Source organism: Acyrthosiphon pisum, chromosome A3 (assembly GCF_005508785.2).
Source record: "Acyrthosiphon pisum isolate AL4f chromosome A3, pea_aphid_22Mar2018_4r6ur, whole genome shotgun sequence".
In the NCBI taxonomy this organism is placed as follows: domain Eukaryota; kingdom Metazoa; phylum Arthropoda; class Insecta; order Hemiptera; family Aphididae; genus Acyrthosiphon; species Acyrthosiphon pisum.
Window position 1 is genome coordinate 35,875,798 of NC_042496.1, and position 22,642 is coordinate 35,898,439.

Below are 22,642 nucleotides of genomic sequence, written 5' to 3' on the forward strand. Positions count from 1 at the left end.
TAGCGGCCGCCTTATAGGACTTGCAAAATTTCAAAAAGGGGTTTTCAAATACTTGCTAATCAATTAGCTTTTCGTTGATACCGATTTCGAAGTTCTAGGTCAAAGTGGGTGGGCTACGTGAAAGTGGGCCCATCTTTTACATTTTTGGGTTTTACGATGAAAGTTTTGGACTTGCAAATTTCTAAAAATAGACTTGCAAATACTTGCAAAATAACTTGCAAAATAATGGCATAGATTTAAAAAAAATCTAAGTACTTAGGTGGGCCAACTTCACGAACGTTATTGTCGCGCTGTGTGCGCCCTTATAGGAAGAAAAAGAAAGTGTGTCTGCCCGATGATTGTGTGCGTGTGTGCGTATCTATGACGACAACGCGAGTGTAATATATAATATTATTATTATTATTATAAAATAATATAATACATACAAAATATACGTCTGAAATACAACGTTTGCCCATAGTCTTCCGCCGACCAGATTTCCTTGACACAAAACCAGATTGCCAGAGTCTCGCCGACGTCGTCGTCGTCGTCGTCGTCGTCAGTTCGCACATATTAATTTAATATCTAAGTATGCTTTATGCGTATGTATACCCGGCGCTTGCAGCACACGTTGCAGCGATGATAATATACTACAACGCGTAACGACAGCAACCTAGTTTTTTACAATATTATGCAAAAGTGTTATCTGTTTTTAAATATTATGACATTGTAATGTTCGCGATTTCGGTGCCCAACTATATTATTATATTCATCGTATACACAACATTTAGTGATAGAATTTGGGTAGACCGAGAGATCGCAATAAGATACTACCTATACATAATGTTATATACTGCAGCAATACTAAATAGTAAATACCAGAACACCACGGGTCGGATAATAATATTCATCCAACGTCCGTGTAACTATTAGTTAAACATAGTAATAATTAATATACCTAATTAATTATACATTACGATGCTTATTGTGCAATAATGATATTATAGTGTCATAGTGAGTATCGTACCGGCGGAAAACGATGTAAAATAATAACAGTCTATTATAGCAGTTGTATTATAATGTTTGTATATTTTATATTCTCGTATTTTAACTGCGCACAATATAATATTATTATACTAATAATAATATTACGTATAACAATAATACCGTTTGCGGTGAGCTGAAACTTGAAAGCGTCCAAAAAAAAATTAAATAAAAATAAATCGGATAAACAATCGGGAGTGAGTACGTGCAGCAATAAAATGTATATATATACGCTCACGTCTCCGGATTTCGCTGACGATCGATAATAATAATCGCAACGGTTGTTTACGCGATACGAACGGGCTGAAAAAAAATTCGTACAAAACACAATAAATAATTACCGCATCAACACGTTGTTTACACTCTTGATGGCGTGTGTGCGTCGACGACGTTTGGAAATCACCGCACAATTACATACTTACGTTTTAAATACAACGTACCTATAAATGTTACTACATAATATTATTATATTATTATAATTGTAATGTTTAGTGTAGACCTGCGCAACGGCGGTGACGTCTGATTTTCAAAACATCGCCGTTAATTGCGTGTGATGTGTACAACTATAATCGTCCCGAAGTACGCGGAACACTCGCTGTCAAAAATATACATTCACTCAAATTCACTTTAATTTTTTTGATATATAGGTACTTAGAAAAATAAAATGATGTGCCAATATAATGCTTGTTTATAACCACCCGTTTGCCCTACAACGCATGTTGTGAATGTTTATTCTAAGGCTATATATAATATGATCATCATGAATACCTCAAAATTTGAAGACAAAATGATTTGATGTTAACCAGAAATATTTTTTATTTCGTTATAAACGCTTTTTAAGTACGAGCCCTAAAAAATGTACCATGAAAAAATACGGTAATTTAATCGCTATGCCGAGAAATGTGTAGGGTACACGTCACTTCATATTACAACTCGCAGACTTGGCATATTACTATATATAATATCGTACACACTCCGAAAAAAAATATGCAATATATGCATATAGACGCGGGCTCAAACTTAAAATAACACTATAGTTTTTTTTATAATAGTAATATTTCCTTGCTAGCGTTATATATGTTTTTGCAAATAAATACAAATAGAAAGAAAAATCTAACATTGCTCGAGGTAATACCTCTGATAAGTAATAGTAGTAATAACTGTAGTAAGCTCTCGTGAAAATCTGTAAATAAACGTGACTCGTCACTCGTGTCTATAGCTTAATTTCTAATATTTTTGATGCACATGATGACGTCATATAGAACGACGGCGTGTTTCAAACGAATAGCGGAATGCCGATGGGTACCTATGTTATGTATATAATGCGTTTTTTTGTGTCTTTTTACCCTTTTTCCGTGTGAACAACTGACTTGGGGTGTATACGTACGTCATCATATAATAATATAACATAAACCTACGACGATCCGCCCGAAACATTTCCCCCAGTACACAATATATATATGTATTATGTATATCGACTCGTTTTTGACGGAATAATCGGTAACAATGCGTGTTCGTTAAGTCCGGCGCGATGTGTGTCGTATAATAATAATATAATATGTAATAAACCGTGTGAGCGATGTTTCAATGTTTGTATACATAGACTAGGTATATAATATATGTGTTGTAGAATACTCGCATCTCGGGACACGATTGCTGTGGTATATAATATAGATATACACATTATACGTACCATACTACCATATATTATATTGTGTAATATGTATTACGATAATTAGCGTGCTAACAAAGTACATAAGCGACAATAATCGTAAATATAATAATTAATATTTCGTTTTTTTTTTCGTCTGTTTCAGGTAAGCAAACCGTCCGACCGACATCACCCCCACCGACCACCACTACTGTCGGTAATTATTGTTTTTATATAGATTATCACCTTGCACGACCTTTTTTCCCCTTTTTTCGTTTCACATATTTTATTACTCGTATACTTCAGCTCACGCATAACCGTATATTATTATAGTTTATAAGCGCATACGGTAGGTGTAATCGCATACATGTGCAGCGACAAAAGATTATTTCGTCTGCAGCGCATCGTGTCCCGGGTCGTCGGCCGCGTCTTCAGATGCAACGGTATAATAGTATATATTATACGTATATAGGTATACTATAATATAGTGCTACAGCGTGAATAGGAATATAGACAGGGTCTTTAAAATTTCGTGTGACAAAAATGGTGGGGACAATATGTTGGTTCTTATGCGATTCTACTATGTTTGTCACACACAATTCTGAAGACACTGTATATTATATTATATTATGTATAGTTAGCAAGGAAACTATGCATACATACATTAAACCTAAATGTAATTTTTTCAAACGATTTTCCGACGAGAGGGTAGCTTTAATTAACGATAACATTCTAAATTCCTTGCAAAATATGACCAGAGCAGAAAAAATTACAACAAAATAATATTCTTTTTTTTCAAAACCATAATAACTGACTGAAAATAAATGTAGACGAATGTGATGGATGCATTATTATCCATATTAAATCATCCATTATTCAAACCTTCGCGGTCGGGGAGGTCGTCAGGGTGAATACGACCGTGTCGATCTGTTGCAGCAGAATATAAGTAAGATATTGTCTGCAATAAAATATAATAATATAATAATCGTGTGTATGGGAACTATCATGGACAGAGGTCTTGGAAAACAAAGCTCACCTACAGTTAGGTTTAATACCTAATCTAGGTACTCGTATATTTAATGCATATGATACGCTGTCAAGATCTTTCACGCTCTAAATTACATTTTTAAAATACTGTATTAAAGCTACTGCAAATTTGTCGATTTAGAAACGCTATATAATATTATTATTATCATATCGTATGATATGTGAAAATTAGCGCAGTACACATAGTCACTGTGCGTCGATTATACTATTTATTGTTTTGTATTTGTATTATTATACTTTCAATATTTGTGACATTATATTTTAGTAAATACAATTTTTTCTCGTCAACATTTGGTTCTTATATTTTTTTCAGACTGCGTATACTATAATTGCGGAAAAAATATCTGAAAGAAAACACATATTCACTACCTAATACCTACTAAATAATATACAATCTGTATTAGCTACATATATATAAATATATAATACAATAGTGGGTAGGACTGTCGGAGAATATAAATTCGAATATCTATCGATATTTTTTTCTATCCGACTGCATATATTTTTTTAGACTGTTAATAATTGTATTTATACGGCATTTTCAGCGTAGGTATAATAAAATACGCGTGTATCAGATTTATGGTAAATTGTTTAATATTTTGGTATTTTTACATACGTAAAATGCGTATTCGTCGGCGTTTCTGAATCGCTTGAAATATAAGTTATAATTGTATATTAATAGCTGAAATATTAACAATAATAATAATATGGTCCTACTATTTTATACTCTCGTCCGCCCCAAATCGATGACTGATGACTCGCCCATCGATTTTCCCGCACCCCGAATGTGTTATTTTTTTTTGTTTTAATATCGCGGGAAGGCCGTACCACATATTTCATACATACCGTACGCAAAAAAATCGTAGTAATAAATAAAATATACAATATAGCCTATAGTTATATACTATACCTGTTCCAACTTCCAATGCATGTTTATGCAGATTTCCATAAAACCATGCAGTGATTGCAGTCGAACATTTGATTGAATTTTAAGGGCAAGGGTGAAAATCTTCTTACACAAAATGATCTAAACAAAAACATTAAATAAAAATTACTATTTTAATTTTGATTTTTGGGTGAGCTTTTAATGTGTTTGGAGTCTAATAAGTCTCCCAAATCACCCCCATTATGAGTGTCTGACTGGGTTCCCCGTTCGAGGAAAACTTCTTAAGCATCCTATGATTTTTATTATTACGTTACCCGGTTATTATTATAATTATTCGCAGCAGATAGCAGTGCAGTTTATAAGAAATATTCTTGGGCACTAACTCGAAACATGATCCATCTCACTATCTGTTCTTTATAGGACCATTTCCGCATTCGAACAAAATATCGCGTATACCAAACATTGTTTGTTGCATTGTTTTGTACAAACCTTATCATTGAAACAATTTCAATAATGTTCGGAAATTGTTACGGCGAAAATTTTGTTTGTTGACAATTCCAAATAAAGTAGTTCAAAGTTTGTTTGGTGCCGATTCCAATTCAACGTGGTTCAAAATTTTGTTTCGAGATAGAGTATAGAATCTACACGCGAAGGTAAATTTGTTCAACCAACACGCGCATTTAAATACTGTTCTGCAATTTGATTTTTGTTTTTTTAGTGATCTCCATAGTTGTTCTAAGTGTATCATATTGTATTTATGCGCGTCCGTGCAGTTCAAATATGTTTTATATATAATAATAATATTCGCGCACATACGAGTATTTTTTTTATTTTTATTATTATCGTAATTATTTTATTGCGCGTGCGCAACACACGCAATAATACAATTATTTATATGAATAGTGGAAATAAAAGGGTTGAATTAGCATACCTATAGTATTTATATAAATATAAGTGTATAATCATGACAAAATAAATAGGTATGCTATCAACTTCGTGATACGCAACTGTGTGTTCTCCCACCACAAAAACTACGTCATCCGTTCTCCGATATTATATACCATTATTATTATATTTATTATTATTATTATTATTATTTCTGCTGGTGAGAACGGCTTACGTCACAGTTCTTGGCGAAGTTCGGAGGGGTGCGCGTTCTCGACCAATATTAGTTATGTTGATAGCATACCTATTTATTTTGTCATGTGTATAATGAATTATAACGAATTCGTTCGTGCCGGAAGACGCCCGCGCCCGGCGGGGGCAGGAAGACGCAACCGGTTTGTGTTTTGTTTCACCTCCATATAGGTACTATTATATATTTATATGCACATTATTTTTCCTCCCCCGACGCGATGGAAAAAAAATCCAAAACAAAACCCAAATAACACATTATAATAATATATACGCGACTATTATACACTCACGCATACATGCACATTATACCTATCTACTTATACAACAGGTAGATAAATAATATGACGTGTACGTATATTATTATATATTGTAACAATGCATATTAAACGAACGCGATCCCGTGCTGCGCCGTTGTACCATTTATAATACCTATGTCATAGTAATATAATATGATGTGGCCGTTCGTTTCGTATCCCTTTACCACCCTCACCCTTTTTTGTGGAGGAATCAGACGGTGGTGCGTCGGTGGCGTATTACGGTTTTTAATTTTGTCTATGCATTTTATTTACAAGTGCTATTTATGGAAAATTATCTGTTCCACTGTCTCTTGCATTTATTTGTTTGTTTTTAATATCCCGCACCAGGAATAATATACCACGAACGAGTGATATTATCAAATAAACACGCGCGCGTGGTCATTAGGAAATATCGGTGTGAATACTGTTACAATAATAATAATGATAATTACGTGACGTGAAACATTATAATATTATATTATGCAGTACGATAATATTATTATTATTATAATCGTCGAATACAATGTAAACTACAGCGAACCTTTTTCAGCCGTTACGCACGCACTGCTGCGGCCGCCGTTTTCATCAGGGGTCGATCGCTCTAATTTTTTTTTAATTATTCGCAATCCGTCCTAAAATGATTATTGTTTTGATTAAAATAATAATTGCAATAAATCGCCGTCCGATATCACTGCAGTCATATGTTTAATATTATATGCCACCTATTTAACCTATACCTAAATATTACACACATGTTGTTGCGCGTTCGGAGATAGAATTCTTATATTATGTACTTAAACCTCGTCGTGTGAAACGTGAACCTATATACTATAATATTATATTATTCATTTATACTACAATTCGACAATATTTGGATCAGTGGAGGCGGTGGGGGCGAGAATTTAATTTTTCATATCCACTCAAACGGTGTAAAATTTCAAAAAAACCAAGTCGAACGCGCGTTATCGTATTGAGATTCGTAATTCGTATATATAGAGTATATGTATATTATATGTATATATATATGTATAGTAATATGTTTTTGTTACGTATATGGGTACTCGAGGCAGCTTGTATATCATCGTATACGGAAACAGCTTTTCGACGGCATAATAATATTATACCGTGATATTACTATTATTATATGTTTTTAACATTCCGAACGTGCGACTAGGTAAACCGCAGTAGAGATAATAATAATATATTATTATACTTTATACATATATAGCATTCCCGCGACGCGTTTTCCCTATAATGCACTTTATTTCTGCACTGTTTTCAGCAAACGACCGCGGAAACGTGTCGATTCCAAATTAGCTGCTGCTGCGGAGTTTCGCTCGTTTAACGACTCTTAGTTGCTGCAGAGATAATATTATGCAAAAACGAGAACAAACAACAAACGAAAACGAACGAAAAAAAAGTGAAATCCCGAACGAAACAGACGACTATGATCGTCGTGGCGTTAATTTTTTTACTCGTTTCGTAGGTCCGACGCACACTCGGGGATGTCAAACATATGTACAAATGCATAATTTCCAACCCGATTAACACGCAGTTTAACATAGCAGCACCGATGGGGGACTAGTGACCAGACGTACATTATAATAATTGCATATAGGTATATTTATAGTTATATAGTTTGATGTAAATCCGTGCGCGAAATGCAGCGATGATTCGGCCGTAAATGTCTATTATATTGACCTAGTTTCGGACTAGAGGAGAGTGAGAACGACGAAATACTATAATAATCGTATAATAATAATAATATAATCACTGGTTCTACTGACCGCGGGAGGTGGTCCGAAAAAGTGCGTCCGCCGCAGAATCACTGTGCTCTGTGCCATGCCGCGATAATATGATTTATGATTTAATATAATATTATACCGATCTCTATATTATATTTTGTTCATAGTTACACTGGGTATTGAACAAAAAAATCTAAGACGCCTCATTTAAATGTTTGAACATTTTACAAAGTATTACACTTTAAACATTTAAATGTGTGAATGTAAAGATGTGTATTGCGTATAGTGAATAACACGATTAAATCGATTAGAATTTGTGTTAAATAGCTATAAATTGAATAAGGTATATTAGTAGGTATAATATTACGATAACCAAAATTATTGACAATAAAAGTAATATAACCACCCAAATATTTTCTTTTATCAATGTATTTTTATTGTTGTCTCAAGTAATTTAAAGAACATTTTAATCATTAATATATTAAAGAAATCAAATATCATTAAATAAAAAAACACACAGATATAACACTTCGCAATGTTCTATATGTTATTATTAATGGCTAATTATAATGAATTCAAATTTCCAAATTTTGTACTATAATTTTATAAATGATTAATACAGTTAGTGAAATTATTAATGTAGGTGTATGATAAAGTACCTATAAAACGAAATAATTAGCTTTTCATAAGAATAGCCAAAAATCGATATGTTCCAATATTTCACATCCTTGAAAATAAATTAAACTTCAAACACTACTATTACTCATGATATACGTACATCCTATCAAAACAGGAATTTGAACAATATGTAAGATAACACATATAAAATACAATATTAACATTGTACTGCTGTAGAGATAGTTATATATCAGTAGATGATAATAGGTAGATGTAAATGGGTATATATTTTAAAAATATTTTTCTTAACGTTTGCTACTTGGTTAGAACGGTACGATAAGGTTCTATTATATATAATAAATAACGCATACATTATTGTACATATCGAGGTATACATATTGTACCTATTGATATTAAATCGATGCGGTGACGATTATTTTTATTAACAAATCGTAAAATTGGTCCGATCAAACACTAGCGCCCTTGTACCTACGTATTATTATTAATAAATGATCGAACTGCCTGTTCGTTAATATGTAGTATGTATACACCCGTTTTGGACGAGATTAAGCGATAATTATTATTATACATATTAATAAACGATCGTATACTGCACATTACAATAATATTATTTTGTGTGTAGGTACATTATGTTGTTGGGAAATAAAAAATTACTGGCAGGTCGGGTGGTGGTCTGCCCTTCCGCGTGTATACCTACATATTCTGTTCATTGGTCAAACCATAGAATATACCAGGAACGATAGCTGTTTTATATAAAAATATATTGAAGTCAACATGTATACGAAAGAGACATAAAATGTAATGCTATATTATATGTCTATGAGTCGAACTGCATTTATAATTATTTTAATAATATAAAACTATTTTTGAGAAGCTAGAATATATCATTTTTTGTCTTTCCTCCTTCTGCACATACTCTGGCAAACATATTATGATTTTTAAATATTATTATTTTTCCAATTACTTGCTACAAATTACAATACATACTATAATATATAATATGATATATTCATATCCGCATACGAACGAAATCAACAGTTAATTATACAATTTTCATATTATCGCTTTGTATCATATTCACCTATTTATATTATATTATTGTGTATCACCTGCGAGCTACGACAATACGACGTATACGCGTAGGTATACCTACGGTATAAACTACAATATGTATAATATTTTTTAAATTCGCGTCAAGCGAAAAATGGGTATTTTTAAATAGGTACATAAAAAAATGCATATTAGGTACGTTGTGCGAAACAGAAATTGTCGAGAAGCGGTGGGTACGGTAATTACGGCGCGTATACGGTGTTTTTAGGTCGCGCCGCCCGGTGCACACTGCTCGGGGGGGAAACGCCGCCGTCACCGGCGCTGCCGCCGGTTGCCCGTGGTCTTGTATAGCTTCTCATATTCCGGCGCTGGCTCATCGACGTCGGGTACCTACCGGCTGGTCATGCGTTGTAGTACGTGAATTTATTAGCGGTGCTCGCGAACGTAGTAGTATTTTATAATATTATAATTTTGTTTTTCGGTTTTTCAATTTTTTTTTTATAGTTTTCGGTTTCGATTTATATGAATAACCGCGTACGATAAAGAAAAAAAAATTATCCTGAGGAAAATTTGTTTTCGTATTTGTATTCAATTTTTTTCAATTCATTTTTCGTCGGAAAATTTTAAAAATATATAATACCGACTTTTATTGTATTATTATTATTATTATTACTATTGCACTTGCGCGCGCGTGCTATATCTAGTGACTGTTTTTCGTGTTAATTCATCAATCGCATATCGGTGTACGAATTGTATTAAACTCGAGAACGGACAAAAACGTAATCGTTGCGATGATCAGTGAAATCGAGGCCAAACCTTTGGACCTACGGGTAAAGTGTGAACCGGACGAGACGAACTCCGAATCGGACGATGCTGAAGACATCAAGCCAATCTACAAGGGTTACAAAAAATGCATCATCAAACAATTCCGTAAGTCTTTCACACGATTTCATAATATGGACCACGAGTGATCCTGATGACGCGCGTGTACTCGTCATCTCAATTTCGGGAGAGTATAACAGATAAAACCGGAAAACATTTCTGTATCATACCGAGTCAAATCTCTGATTCTATTTATTATATTATATGGTTATACCTGTTACCCTCAACGACCGCGACATGGGGAGATGGAAAAAAAAACAAAAAAAAAACCCGAAAAAAATGTATTAAATAAAAGGATAAAAATATAATACATCGATGCGAAATTCTTTTGTGCCGCCGCGGAGAAAGGCAAAAACAAGGTAACCTGTTAAAGTGGGTCAATCGCGTGTGCACCCTCGTCAGAGCCGAGTATATATACTCATCATCGGGGTTTTGTGCGAAATCATTTCCTACACATCTGCCTCCTCGTCTTCGTCGTTTTATTTCAAACAAATATATTATATAGGATCTTTTTTTTGGGGTAAAAACACCTTTTACCCGACAAAAACATCCATCCGTTCGTTTTACCCCCATCGGTTTCTCACAAGGATTACATGTCGTTTCGCGCCGCGGTTTTATCCCCGTACAGTAGGTTGACTAGCTGTATAGGCGAATCTACAGTGTATGGTGGTTGTAAAAATATTTTTCCGAAGATCTCGTACGGCGGCAGTTTCCATATTGTAGCGGCGTTCTGTCTAGTTTATTATTATTTACGCCTCCCCGAAGTTCTCTTGGCCGCGTGCCAACCGGTATTCGCGACGTTTCTCGACGCGTCCGATTATCAAACATGTTCCGCTACATGTTCCGCTCAAAAGTCATTCGGGCAGCGTGTGCACTTTATCTCGACAACAATAAATGATAATAATACCCCCCATACATAATGTTGTAACGTGGTGCATTTGCGGGGTTTGTTGAACCGGCCGCGGCGTATCGCGTATAATATGTAATAATATATGCGGATACGAATTTTATTATAATTAGACGAGCGCACGCGTCACAGAGAATCCAAAATAGTGAAAGTACAATAACGAAACCGTCGCCGTATACGTGTGTGTATGTATGAATATAGCTGACGTAGCGGCGGGGGCGGGGGTCGATGGGGTACCGTCGGCGGAGAAATCGCTGTGGCCTTGAACAATCGGGCGCGTGAAAGTTCACGGCCAGTCGCCCAGGCGTCTTCGTGTCCGCCTCTCGTCCAGGAAGTGTGTGTGCGCGCGTACGCCGAGTCCCGGAAATAGGTCACGATTATAGGCGACGGCTGTGGCTGTGGCGGCGGTGGCTCCCCTTCGCATTACATCGGTCATTGTTTTTACACGCGTAAAAAAGAATTCCCCGACCGTTTATTGTTATTGTCGTCGTCGCGTCTCTCCGCCGGTTTTTCGAATAGGATTTCTAAAGAGTATAAAAAAAAAATGTACCTACCTGTATTATAATACGCCCACGCAAGCCCGTCGTACTGTCGTTATTAATATATTATTATGTAGATATGATGTTCGTCGACCGTGTGTTAACTTATTTCGAATCTCTTATCCGATTGTGGGGCTTTCGCACACCCTGCATACAATAAAACCGAAATAGATGTAATATAATATAGAATATTATTGGGGGATACATTTTTTTGATTGGATTTAATCGAGATCATTTTTCGACGAATGGTTCTATAAAATATATAAAACATATATTTTATAATTTTATTATGAGCACACTGTAGTTGTTTCTGTGATTTCAGTTGCAAAATATTTTTCTCGAAACTCGTTTTTTTATAATATATTGTATTTGTGCTAAAGTTTATTTAGATAAAGACTACTACTTGAGTCTCTACTTAAGTATACATTACGAAATTGTATCGTTCTCCATTTCTAATCGTCGAAAATACGATCATATGTTTTTTTTTTCATTTTCTCGTCAATTTTAGATAATAATTAGGTATAATAATATTATGCTGTATGTGTGAAAATCATTGTATAATTCAATAATATGCAGTTTTTATATTTTAATATTAATGGACATATTATTTACTTGATTGTCTCGATTACATACTAAAGAACTAGACAAATATTTTTATTAATGTGCCACAATATTATGCTATATGCAATGTACCTACTTAAGTAATTTCTCTGAATTACCAACGAGTACCTATAATAACAGGTACGGATCAATATATAGTTATTATAACAACAAAACTTCGAAAATACTGACTCGTGATATCCTGTAATAAGTTCGAATTTTATATCCGAGAAGATATTAAAAGGCGTGTATCCGAGGAAATATCCATTTTGGTATAAAATGTTCCTCGCGCGTACTTATAATAGATACATATATATAAAAAGAGTCTCAAAGGGCTTCCTTCCATTTCGGGTGGACGAGCGGGTAGCGGGTTTGGTGGTGGGGTGACGCTCGTGGTGACTTTTAGTCAGAGGAGAGGTTGGAGAGGAGCGGGGCATATATATATAATATACGAGTGCATATATAGGTCGTGTCGATCGTAGCAGTGGCGGGGTGCAAGAGTACATAAAGAGAGTAAACGACCTTTGTTCGTCCCAGGGCCACGAGTACTTTATCAAGCACACAAAACGTGCGGCTCGTGGCAAACGTAAAAGTCTCCACCCCTGCCACCTCGCCGACGTACGACGTTAACGCGCCGGGGTCGTCATCCCCGGCGGGACCGACGCCGCCGTCCACCGGCGCCCGGCTCACACCCCCGTCGTCCCGGCCACCGTGCTGCCGCCGCCGACGCTGCTACAAGGATCGATCACCGGGCGTCTACCCCCGCGTCTGAACCTACCCGCCATCGTACGATGCCTACATAACGTTTTACCTCACCCACATATATTATAGGTATATATGTCACACCCTTACAGCTTGCGCGACACCGCACTCGATATGATATTATACCCTCGCGCGTACATTGACGTCATCATGTGACTCTCCACTCGCACAACGTTTATGCGTATATAGTTTATAATATATCGCCAGTTCACTTTTATTGTCGCTACACAATATAGTTATGTAAGTACAATATAATATTTACTTTTCATCCTAAATCAAATGTATAAAGCGTACCTACACGTATATACTAGCTACATATACCTATATCTATTATATTCTTATACACATGCGTATCTACGGGTGCGGAAATCGAGTGAAATTCCGCCGGGTTGGCGGATTCCGTCGATGCCGCCGCCAATGGCTCATCGCCGCCGTCGCAACTCGCAAAACAAGGTCGTTTTCACTTTTGCTCCCATTTACATATTATTGTATTTCAATGTATATTTTATCATAATTATTACGATCCCGCGGTCGGTTTCGTTTTTATTTTTCGCGATAGGATATCGACGACGCATACGATGGCTGCCACGGGTATTATTGTGTTATATATAATAATACGGGATGTGTCGTGCACCCCCGCCTAGGTAACTTATAGGTGATATTTAGACTCCCTTTTATATAATATATTAAATATTGTTCGTCGTCGGTGGTCGCGACGACGTTTTCCGGGCACCGGTTGAATGGGCCGGAGCGTGGCGTGGCGGGCGGACGAACGGACCGAAATCAGCTGTTATCGATTGCCGGCGAAAAAACGCCTCGCTCGAAGGGTAGGCAACCGATGGCGGCGGGGGCGGCAGCGGGGTTGGTGGTGGCGTCGGCGACGACGGTTAGGTTAGCACGCCGCGTCTGTCTCCGGTACGTCTGACCCGCGCGCGCGAAAATAGGGCGAGGGCGGAACGCAGCCTTGAGACTAGCGTCTGCCCGCCGTCATCGTCCGCCCATCCGTTCGTCCACCCTGTGGCACACGTCTACACACGCGGGCGGCGGGGGGCGTGCGCTCGCTGAAAACTCCCACGCAAAAGTCGTTTCAGTGAAAGTCCGCGGGCCGAGTTATATATATAACTATATATAGATAGTGCCAATGCAGTGGAGATATGCGGGGTTATTGCGAAACGTCGTTCGCGTATATGACCCAGTCGGCATTTCCGATTTACGACGACGATAGTAATATTATACATAATAACGTCGTAGTTATTATTAACGATATCGCTGCTACAGCAGAAGTCGTCAAGCGTGCATATTATTATTATTATATTTATTAATATCATATTATTATAACGACAACTATATAGACTATAATAATATTATAGTTTTATTAGCGCGCAGCAACGCACCACATTTATTGTAATGTAGTCGCCAATATAATTATGAAACTTTTTTCGGAAACATCAAAATTATAACAAAGTTAAATCGTTTTCCGGACTTGAGTCGATTAAAATTCGCAATAATAATTCGCAAATACAAATATAAAACCTACTTTGATTATTGCTATATTTAAAAGACTTGGCACTATATTATGTGTAGTGAGCTTATATTCTTGCGTCTCTTGCGTCGACCATCTCGCGACGTATAATAAATCGAAAATATCTAAATAACGTAACGATGACGACGACGACGACGACGACAACGACCTGCTTGCTGCTGCACGTAGTCCTAGCTGTGTCGACGTGTATAAATTATAATATTATGAATTATAATATTACACATAGGTGTACGACGGGGCGTTTCTTCTCGTTCGTTTATACATAACGTCCTATCACATAATAATAATAATATATGAGGCAGAGAATTGGGTCAGACGCGCGCACCATAAGGTTTAATTTTTTTGCCGTCGAGTGCCTCTGCACCCCGCGTACGGCTATCGGTCCGTAATCCTTCCTAAGATACTCATATTATACCTATAATAAATTCAAACGTGATGTTTAAATCACTGCAGCATTATCGTTATTCGCGTGAACTACTTAGACGCCGCAGCCAGGTGGTTATATTATATACAACCTTACGTAACCGCATTGTCAAAAAAAACCAACAAACACCATTAAAACAACACGACCGACGTATAATCGACGTGCGCGGATTGTGTCGTGTTGTGGTCCACCGCGTCCCTATCGTCGTCGTTGTCGTCGTCAGTGGCATGTCGCAACATCATAGTAACCGATCCGTTATTATATAACGTCATCGTCTTTTTAGTACTACAATATTATAAAAATATTATTATCTCACCACGGCTGTGCCATGTAATGATTCGTATTTTAATTATTATATTGCTGTACGCGAATACGCTACTGACGGGCGACGACTGTCGAGTCTCTTTGAAAGAAAAAAAAATGCTTATAAACGCCAAAATATATACAAAGAAATACCTTTACTACCACACGATAATTTTCATAGACCATCGTCCCGTCGTGTTCGAATTCACAGTTTCGGTTTTTTTCCTAACACAGTATTTATAGGTTACGTAAATCTGAATACAAAATAGATACCTGATAAACGTTACGGTGTGTATAATATTATGTATAACAAAATAATACCCCTGAACAAGATTTATTATTTTGTTTATCGACATTGGGAACTGCTTCAGAATACCCAAAATCGATATCCTTTTCAACCCCAAGGCCGCGGTGAGACATTTACGAGCATGAGGCCGTAGACCTCAAACCCCAAACGACGGGACCATTATGTTATATTATCGTCGACGATCGCAATATAAAACAAATAGTATATACTGAGATAATAATATATGTGGGTCAAATGCGCATGACAATTGGTCACATCCCTTTTTCTCTCTTATACGTCATATATTAATATATAGTTGTGAACTGTGGTATCCCATAATATGCGTGTATTCTTAAGACTTCTTCTTCAAACACTCGTTTGTTCCGGTCAATTTAACCGCGTTAAGAAAGAATATATTATATTATATTGTATACACATGTTACGACAGTTTAGTGCATGGAGAGAAGAGTTTTTAAAAAAAACTGTCTACAATAGTGATTTAGCCCCTTACATATACGTGACCCAATTCCGAGACAACAGTTGGTCACGGGTATTTTTTTTACGGTCGGCCTGTTTCTTTTTCGGGTCTAAGGGCGTTTGACCTAGTTTCGTATTCGTCGTGTACCGCGCGCCGATGGGTCGTCCTCCCGCACGTTTATTTTCGGAGAGAATCAGAATTTTTCTTTCTTTCGTTCTTTTTTTTTTACTCTTCTTTTTTATTCGTTTTTTTTTCATTTTTTTACCCGATGCCAAAACACACGCTGACCCGATTGCCACGAGAAATTGTGTTCGCCCACTGTTATCTGGCATAGGTTTTCCGGTCCCTTTTTGGTGGGGACTATACCGCTACACAATAATAGATACATAATACAATTATATAGTTAAGCCTCCAAGGCTAAGACTCCGGGGAACATAATATAAGTACGCCATGTTACGAGAAAAAAACACACACACAAACGCATGAACAATGTTTTATATATACGGCAATGGCCGTAATTTTAAAACCGCTTGATGTAATACATAGATAATAATAATATTTAATATTTCGATTTACAGCCAATGTCACGACGACATAAAGGTAGGCTAAACGAAAAATTAATAATAAAAAAAATATATACTCTGAAAAACAAAACGTACAATATAGCTTCGACTTCCGACGCCGGTGGTTTAATATTCTATTCATAGATATAATTGGATTTAATATTATAATGACGTATATACTATATACTATAATACTCGATAAAATACGTGCCAGTGGAGCGGACGAAATGTGCGCGTTGTGCGAGTTATAAACATTGAAAGTGGATTCGTTTTCAAAACGACCGCCTTGTGCGGTGTCGGTGTGTGTATGTGTGTGTGTGTCTACCCAATACTACATTAAACATATATAGAGGTATACCGGAACAAACGCGAAATTCGACGTCGTCACTTTCTTTGTTCCGGATCGTGTAAATATATACGGGGTGACCGAAAAAAAAATCATCAGCGATCTAATTTTCACCATCGGTAATAATAATAATAATAATAATATAAGTAATCACGGTCGATTGAGTTATTATAATATATAGTTTACACCGAGTGGGGGGGGGGGGGATCTTTATCGACTGTTCGTAAACATTCGATACCTACCGTATATATTATATTGTTGTGTACACATAATAATTGCTAGTTAAGCACTATATAATAAAACGTATATTCGACGGTAGTGTATATAGTATTAAAATAAGTTCGCTCTAGCGTTTGCGGGGGAGACGTGTCTTTTGGGAAACAGGTGAAAATGTGGGTCAAGGAAACGATGTGGCAACCGTGCGGCGGTGGCGGCGGCGCCTCAACCCACTTTCCCTTCCGGTGCCGTATCTGCCGGTCAATTATTCCCCCTCATGTCGACGGCCTCACCGCTACCGCGACCATCCATCCCAACCATAAATCCTGGCGGTACGGTGGGTGAGGGTCGCTACGATGCCAGGACCTAAGTGTCTGTGATATATAGTATGACGTCGGTGAGGGCAGCTTTGTCTATGTATATTATATTATTTTTATCGAATTCGATTTTCTATTAATTTATTAATCGAGAAACCTTATCATAGAATCGATGCAATACAAATACATTACTAATCATATTATAATTCGAATAAAATTACGGGTTTATGAAAAACGTTGATTACGACTACTAACAAGAGACGCTAGAACAAACATTAAGTCTGTAGCTCAAACTGCACAATAAATATAATTATTATGTTATCGCCAATACGTGCTATGGCCGATCTCAATAAATGTCATCCTCGTAATAATATATCATAGCTAATCACCACGCAGCATTCATTCCTCATGATACCCTCTAACTGCATATATACTATAATAATAATTATGCATGTGCACGTTTGTAGTACCTAACGCAAATGTTCTTTTGTCGTTGCAGGTAATGAAAAGGACGAGAACATCGACTTCCTGGATCACCTCCGGATCGCTGGCAACGGCGGTGTAGGAAACCCGGGAGCGGCCGACCATCTGCCTCCCAGGCAACAGTTGTCGTTCGCCCTGCCGCACGGATTCCATCATGCTGGTGAGTTTTCGATAGTCATAATTTAATATTGTAACAACAATCATTATCTTGTAAATAAAATATTAATACAAAATATGTAGGTCACTAGGCGTAGGTCACACGGGGTATTATAGCCGCGTAGGCACAATATTACATGATTTAATATAATATTATCGTACCTATACATTGTTTACGAGTGTGCTGCCGAAATCAAAACTGGTACCCACAGCGGCATCAAATCTCATAAACTATTACGTCGCGTCGCGTCTATATCACAATAATATAATTCACGATCTCGGCGGGCGGAGTGTTCGCATAATGTTATACAGCATTATTACGATTTCGTTTCGTCAAAACAACGCTCTGCTGTGTCGTCACGACGTCTCGTCGTCGTGACCTAAATCTGCCAGGCGAAGCGCGTGCACACCTATAATAATAAATAAATGCATATGTTTAAGCAATATAATATATATACCCCTTCGACCAGTGACTTTCTATTGTTTACACCGTGGCGGCGGCGGCGTATCCTGACTCTCGCGCATTACATTATATCTATTTATATTATATATATATATATATATAGGCACGGCCGCCACGGCGCGAGACCGGAAGAGCCGGTTCGAAGAAAGTCCGTTTTCACTTTGCGATTTGGAAGTTTCCGGTACATATGTATACATCGATGCGATCTTTTGCCACCGGCTTTTTTTTTGGAGCGTTAAACCCGCGATGGTGGCAATTATAATATATTATAATATTATGAACTTGTTTGCGTTATTAGGTACCTGCCTATAATAGGTAAGTACCTAAATTGAATTGGTTTGGTCGAGCGACATTAGGATCTCATTCGGACAGATTATTTTAATATACGCGTAGTACACATGCATCGATATTCAATATTATAATGTAGCAATAATAGTATAATATTATATAATAATATGATCTTTGTCCGCATTTGTCGAATTATATTGTATTATAATTTATCATAATATATATAGTTCTATTGTCCTGCGGACGGCGTTATATATTTTATCAGAACAATTTCCATCGGCACTTCATCATGATTTGATAATATAAAATGTTTAATTTATAACAATATTAAACGTATGTGTGTCAAACGTCACGTTCAATATAGAATATAACGCATTTATACAGCCAATTATATACTCGAGTCCTTGAAACCCAAGACACCGCGATTCGTATAATATATGATTTTCTCGCCAAATAGTTTCGTAAAAATAAAATTTCACTTTTGCATCGTGTATTTTTAACGAATATTATGACAACGTGCAATGACTAAAACACAGGCGTTTAACACCGACTTCCTCGACCCCGTCGACCGTATATATATATGGTAGGTAAATGGAAAAAAGGTTATCGTTAAATTCGGTTCCCATCGGCGCGCTCCCGAGAAAACAATACTTTAAACCTTTAAAACTCCCGACCACATCGGTATAATATTCAAGGTTTCGACGGAAATTACAGCGTATGTGTGTGTTTAATATTATTATTTCAATTATTCACGGGGTCGATAGAAAATCGTCTTCAACGGCACACACCCCTGCCGCACGTAACGGCGATTATCGTGCTTGCCTACAATAAAAAATTCCGAACACTGGTCATTCCTTGGGAATCGTCGGTTATATATTACAATATCGTATGGGTACATTATATTTCGCGCGGCGGTCAAACCCGTTCGACCGCTGGACGATGGTCAATATCGATGAGGGATATGGCCAACCCGTGATATCGTTTCTTCACTACCCCCACTGCCCTGGTCAGCGGACCATGTTTTGGTACACGATGTGGACATCATCGGACACGACCGGTATAATAAAATATTATTATATAGGTATACACCCCGGAAACCGGTTCTCCTCCCCCTGATCATTGTCCGGCCACGGAGCTCATAAAGTGCGACAAAGTTTGCGTGTAAAATATGCGATTAAATTATAAATGTGTTTGTGATGTGTGTATATACGGCGCAGATCGCAAGCACCTGGACGACGAATAAAATCATTTTTGATCTCGATTCAATGCGTAACATGCTGTTGTATAAGGTATGCGGTACTTAAAATAAAAAAAAATATCGTCTAATATTGCACCTATATATAGATAATCGAAAAGGATTTATAATTCTGAGTGTGTGTAATTTACTGTAATCACAACATTCCGAATGATTATTATTATACAATCATATAACAATATAATAATTCAAACGGTCTGCAACAATATTAAAACCAATATAAATAATATTATGGGTACATAAAAAAATTAACGGTCATAACTTAACGCTATATTATTATTAAACTATACAATATTATTTTCGTAAATTTTTCTATTTCCCGCGGTATGGCATTTTGTATAAGCACTATCATAGAATATGAAATCTCTTATACATATTATAATGTACGTACTAAAAACGCAATATTATTGTCTTGGCCGATTTCTTCCAAACCCTAATGCCATGGTTGCTCACGGTTGCTATATACGAATAATATGCGCATCGGTCAGTTTGATATTCGGTTGCAACCTTTGACATAACGGACATACAAAATAATAAATTACTACCGATTTATTTCCCGTCGTTCAGCTGTTGGTAAAAAAAAAAATCGGTTTTATAGGTATAGGTTTATGGGAAAGGTCATCGGTCTCCCCTTATGCGTATATATGTAGATGACCGATGGTCAGTCGGCGACGACTGACCATCGGAACCAGCGCGAAAAACAGGTTCCTATTATAATCCCTTAGGATTGATATATTCAACGACCTCGGAGAATCGGCTTTTTTTTCTTTATCCTACAAGGCGAATAGTCGGCGGGAAACACGTTAAACGGAAAAAAAAACCATAAAATCGTGTCATTGTCGCCGTAAAGACGCAGAGTAAAACAATATACCCCCCGGAATCGGAAACCACATTATGTATATTATACATACATGTATATATATTATGTATATATTTAGGTATAACGTTATTAAGTCAATAAATTGTAGAGACGATCTGGGTCGACAAAATATAATATATCGTATAGGCGCTCGGGAAAAAAAGAACCTCTAAATTGTCAATGTAAAATCCTTTAGACATTGGAGATTCAAACGGAAAAAAATTCGAACTCAACAGTAATATTTATTGTATATATACAAAAATGAACGACGTCACACTATTATTATTAGGTATTGTACGTGTCACATTTCAAAACATATCATTACATTCGGTTTTAAAAAAGTATATGCTCAGTGTCTTAATAAACTCTGCGAGTATAGTTATAAACTCGCTTGGTTGATTTTATATTATATATCATATAAATACAAGAAACTGCAAACGGCATAACGTGTACATAGCATATTATATACGATTGTGGGCGTATTGCCGGAACCGGATGTCCGTTGAAATTAAAGACCATTTATTACATTATATAACGACCTACGTACCTGCAGTAGTATATAAACTATTTAAAACGGTTTATATACCTCAAGTTTTATATATACCTACGAATCGTACGAAAACTATTATCGATTTAGAAATAAGTACATTTTACTCATTCATTATTACTATCTATGATAACTTAGTTGGTATCTATAACTAACCAAAACTAATAGTAAAATTGTAATAGTTTTCAGTTTCAACAGTTTATTTAAAACCGTACCAATATAATAAAGATACTGGACTGTATTATACTATCATGAATAATAATTATGATATTCTCGAATTCACGCATGGTTTTATTTTTCATTTTTTCGTTATTGTATCGTAAATATAATAATATTTAAATTTCAATTACCGGCAGTCTACAAAATAGCTGAACGTGATTTAAACTACAATAAATATAAACTTGACATAAAACGATTATAATATTATACATAATACATTATGTAGGTGTACCTTCACATGTAAATCACATTTTATTAGTTTTTAATGTCAAATTTAAATTTAAAGCCGCAAATCGTACCAATATAATATTCTATAATATGTTTCGCGGTTCATATTTTTATCGTTGTGGTTTTGAACGTTTTTCAAAAACAAACGGATACGTCTGCCCCGTCTTAGCTAGCATAATATATTATAATGGATACCTATATTAAATATTTTATATTCCTATAAAATAAGAAACACATACGGTTAGAATAATTTAAGAACATAATATTATAACGATTTAACGTCATCGTCGTCGTCGGTCGGTCGGTCGGTCTAGTAAGTCGAAATGTATTATTTATATTGCAACTAAATTGCACGGCGATAAAAATCTGTCCACGTCCCACAAACACAACTACAATGTCGTCGTCATTGCGGTCGTCGCGCACAACTACCCATCGTGACGTAACCCAAGTAACACCGGATATTCATATCATGGTCTATCGTTCTTCAATTTTGTTTATTCTATT

General features: G+C 36.2%; 1 protein-coding gene across 2 annotated transcripts in view; it reads left to right on the top strand.

Annotated features, from left to right (window-relative positions):
* Window positions 1-22,642, top strand: part of LOC100164031 (ecdysone-induced protein 74EF) — a 133,908-nt gene that overhangs the window by 84,087 nt on the left and 27,179 nt on the right. The window contains exons 7-8 of one of the 2 annotated variants that reach the window (XM_029491578.1): window positions 2,841-2,891; window positions 18,140-18,283. In XM_029491578.1, the coding sequence (XP_029347438.1) occupies window positions 2,841-2,891; window positions 18,140-18,283 (195 nt within the window). The remainder of the gene's footprint in view (window positions 1-2,840; window positions 2,892-18,139; window positions 18,284-22,642) is intronic. The other variant, XM_029491579.1, reaches the window with a different exon arrangement.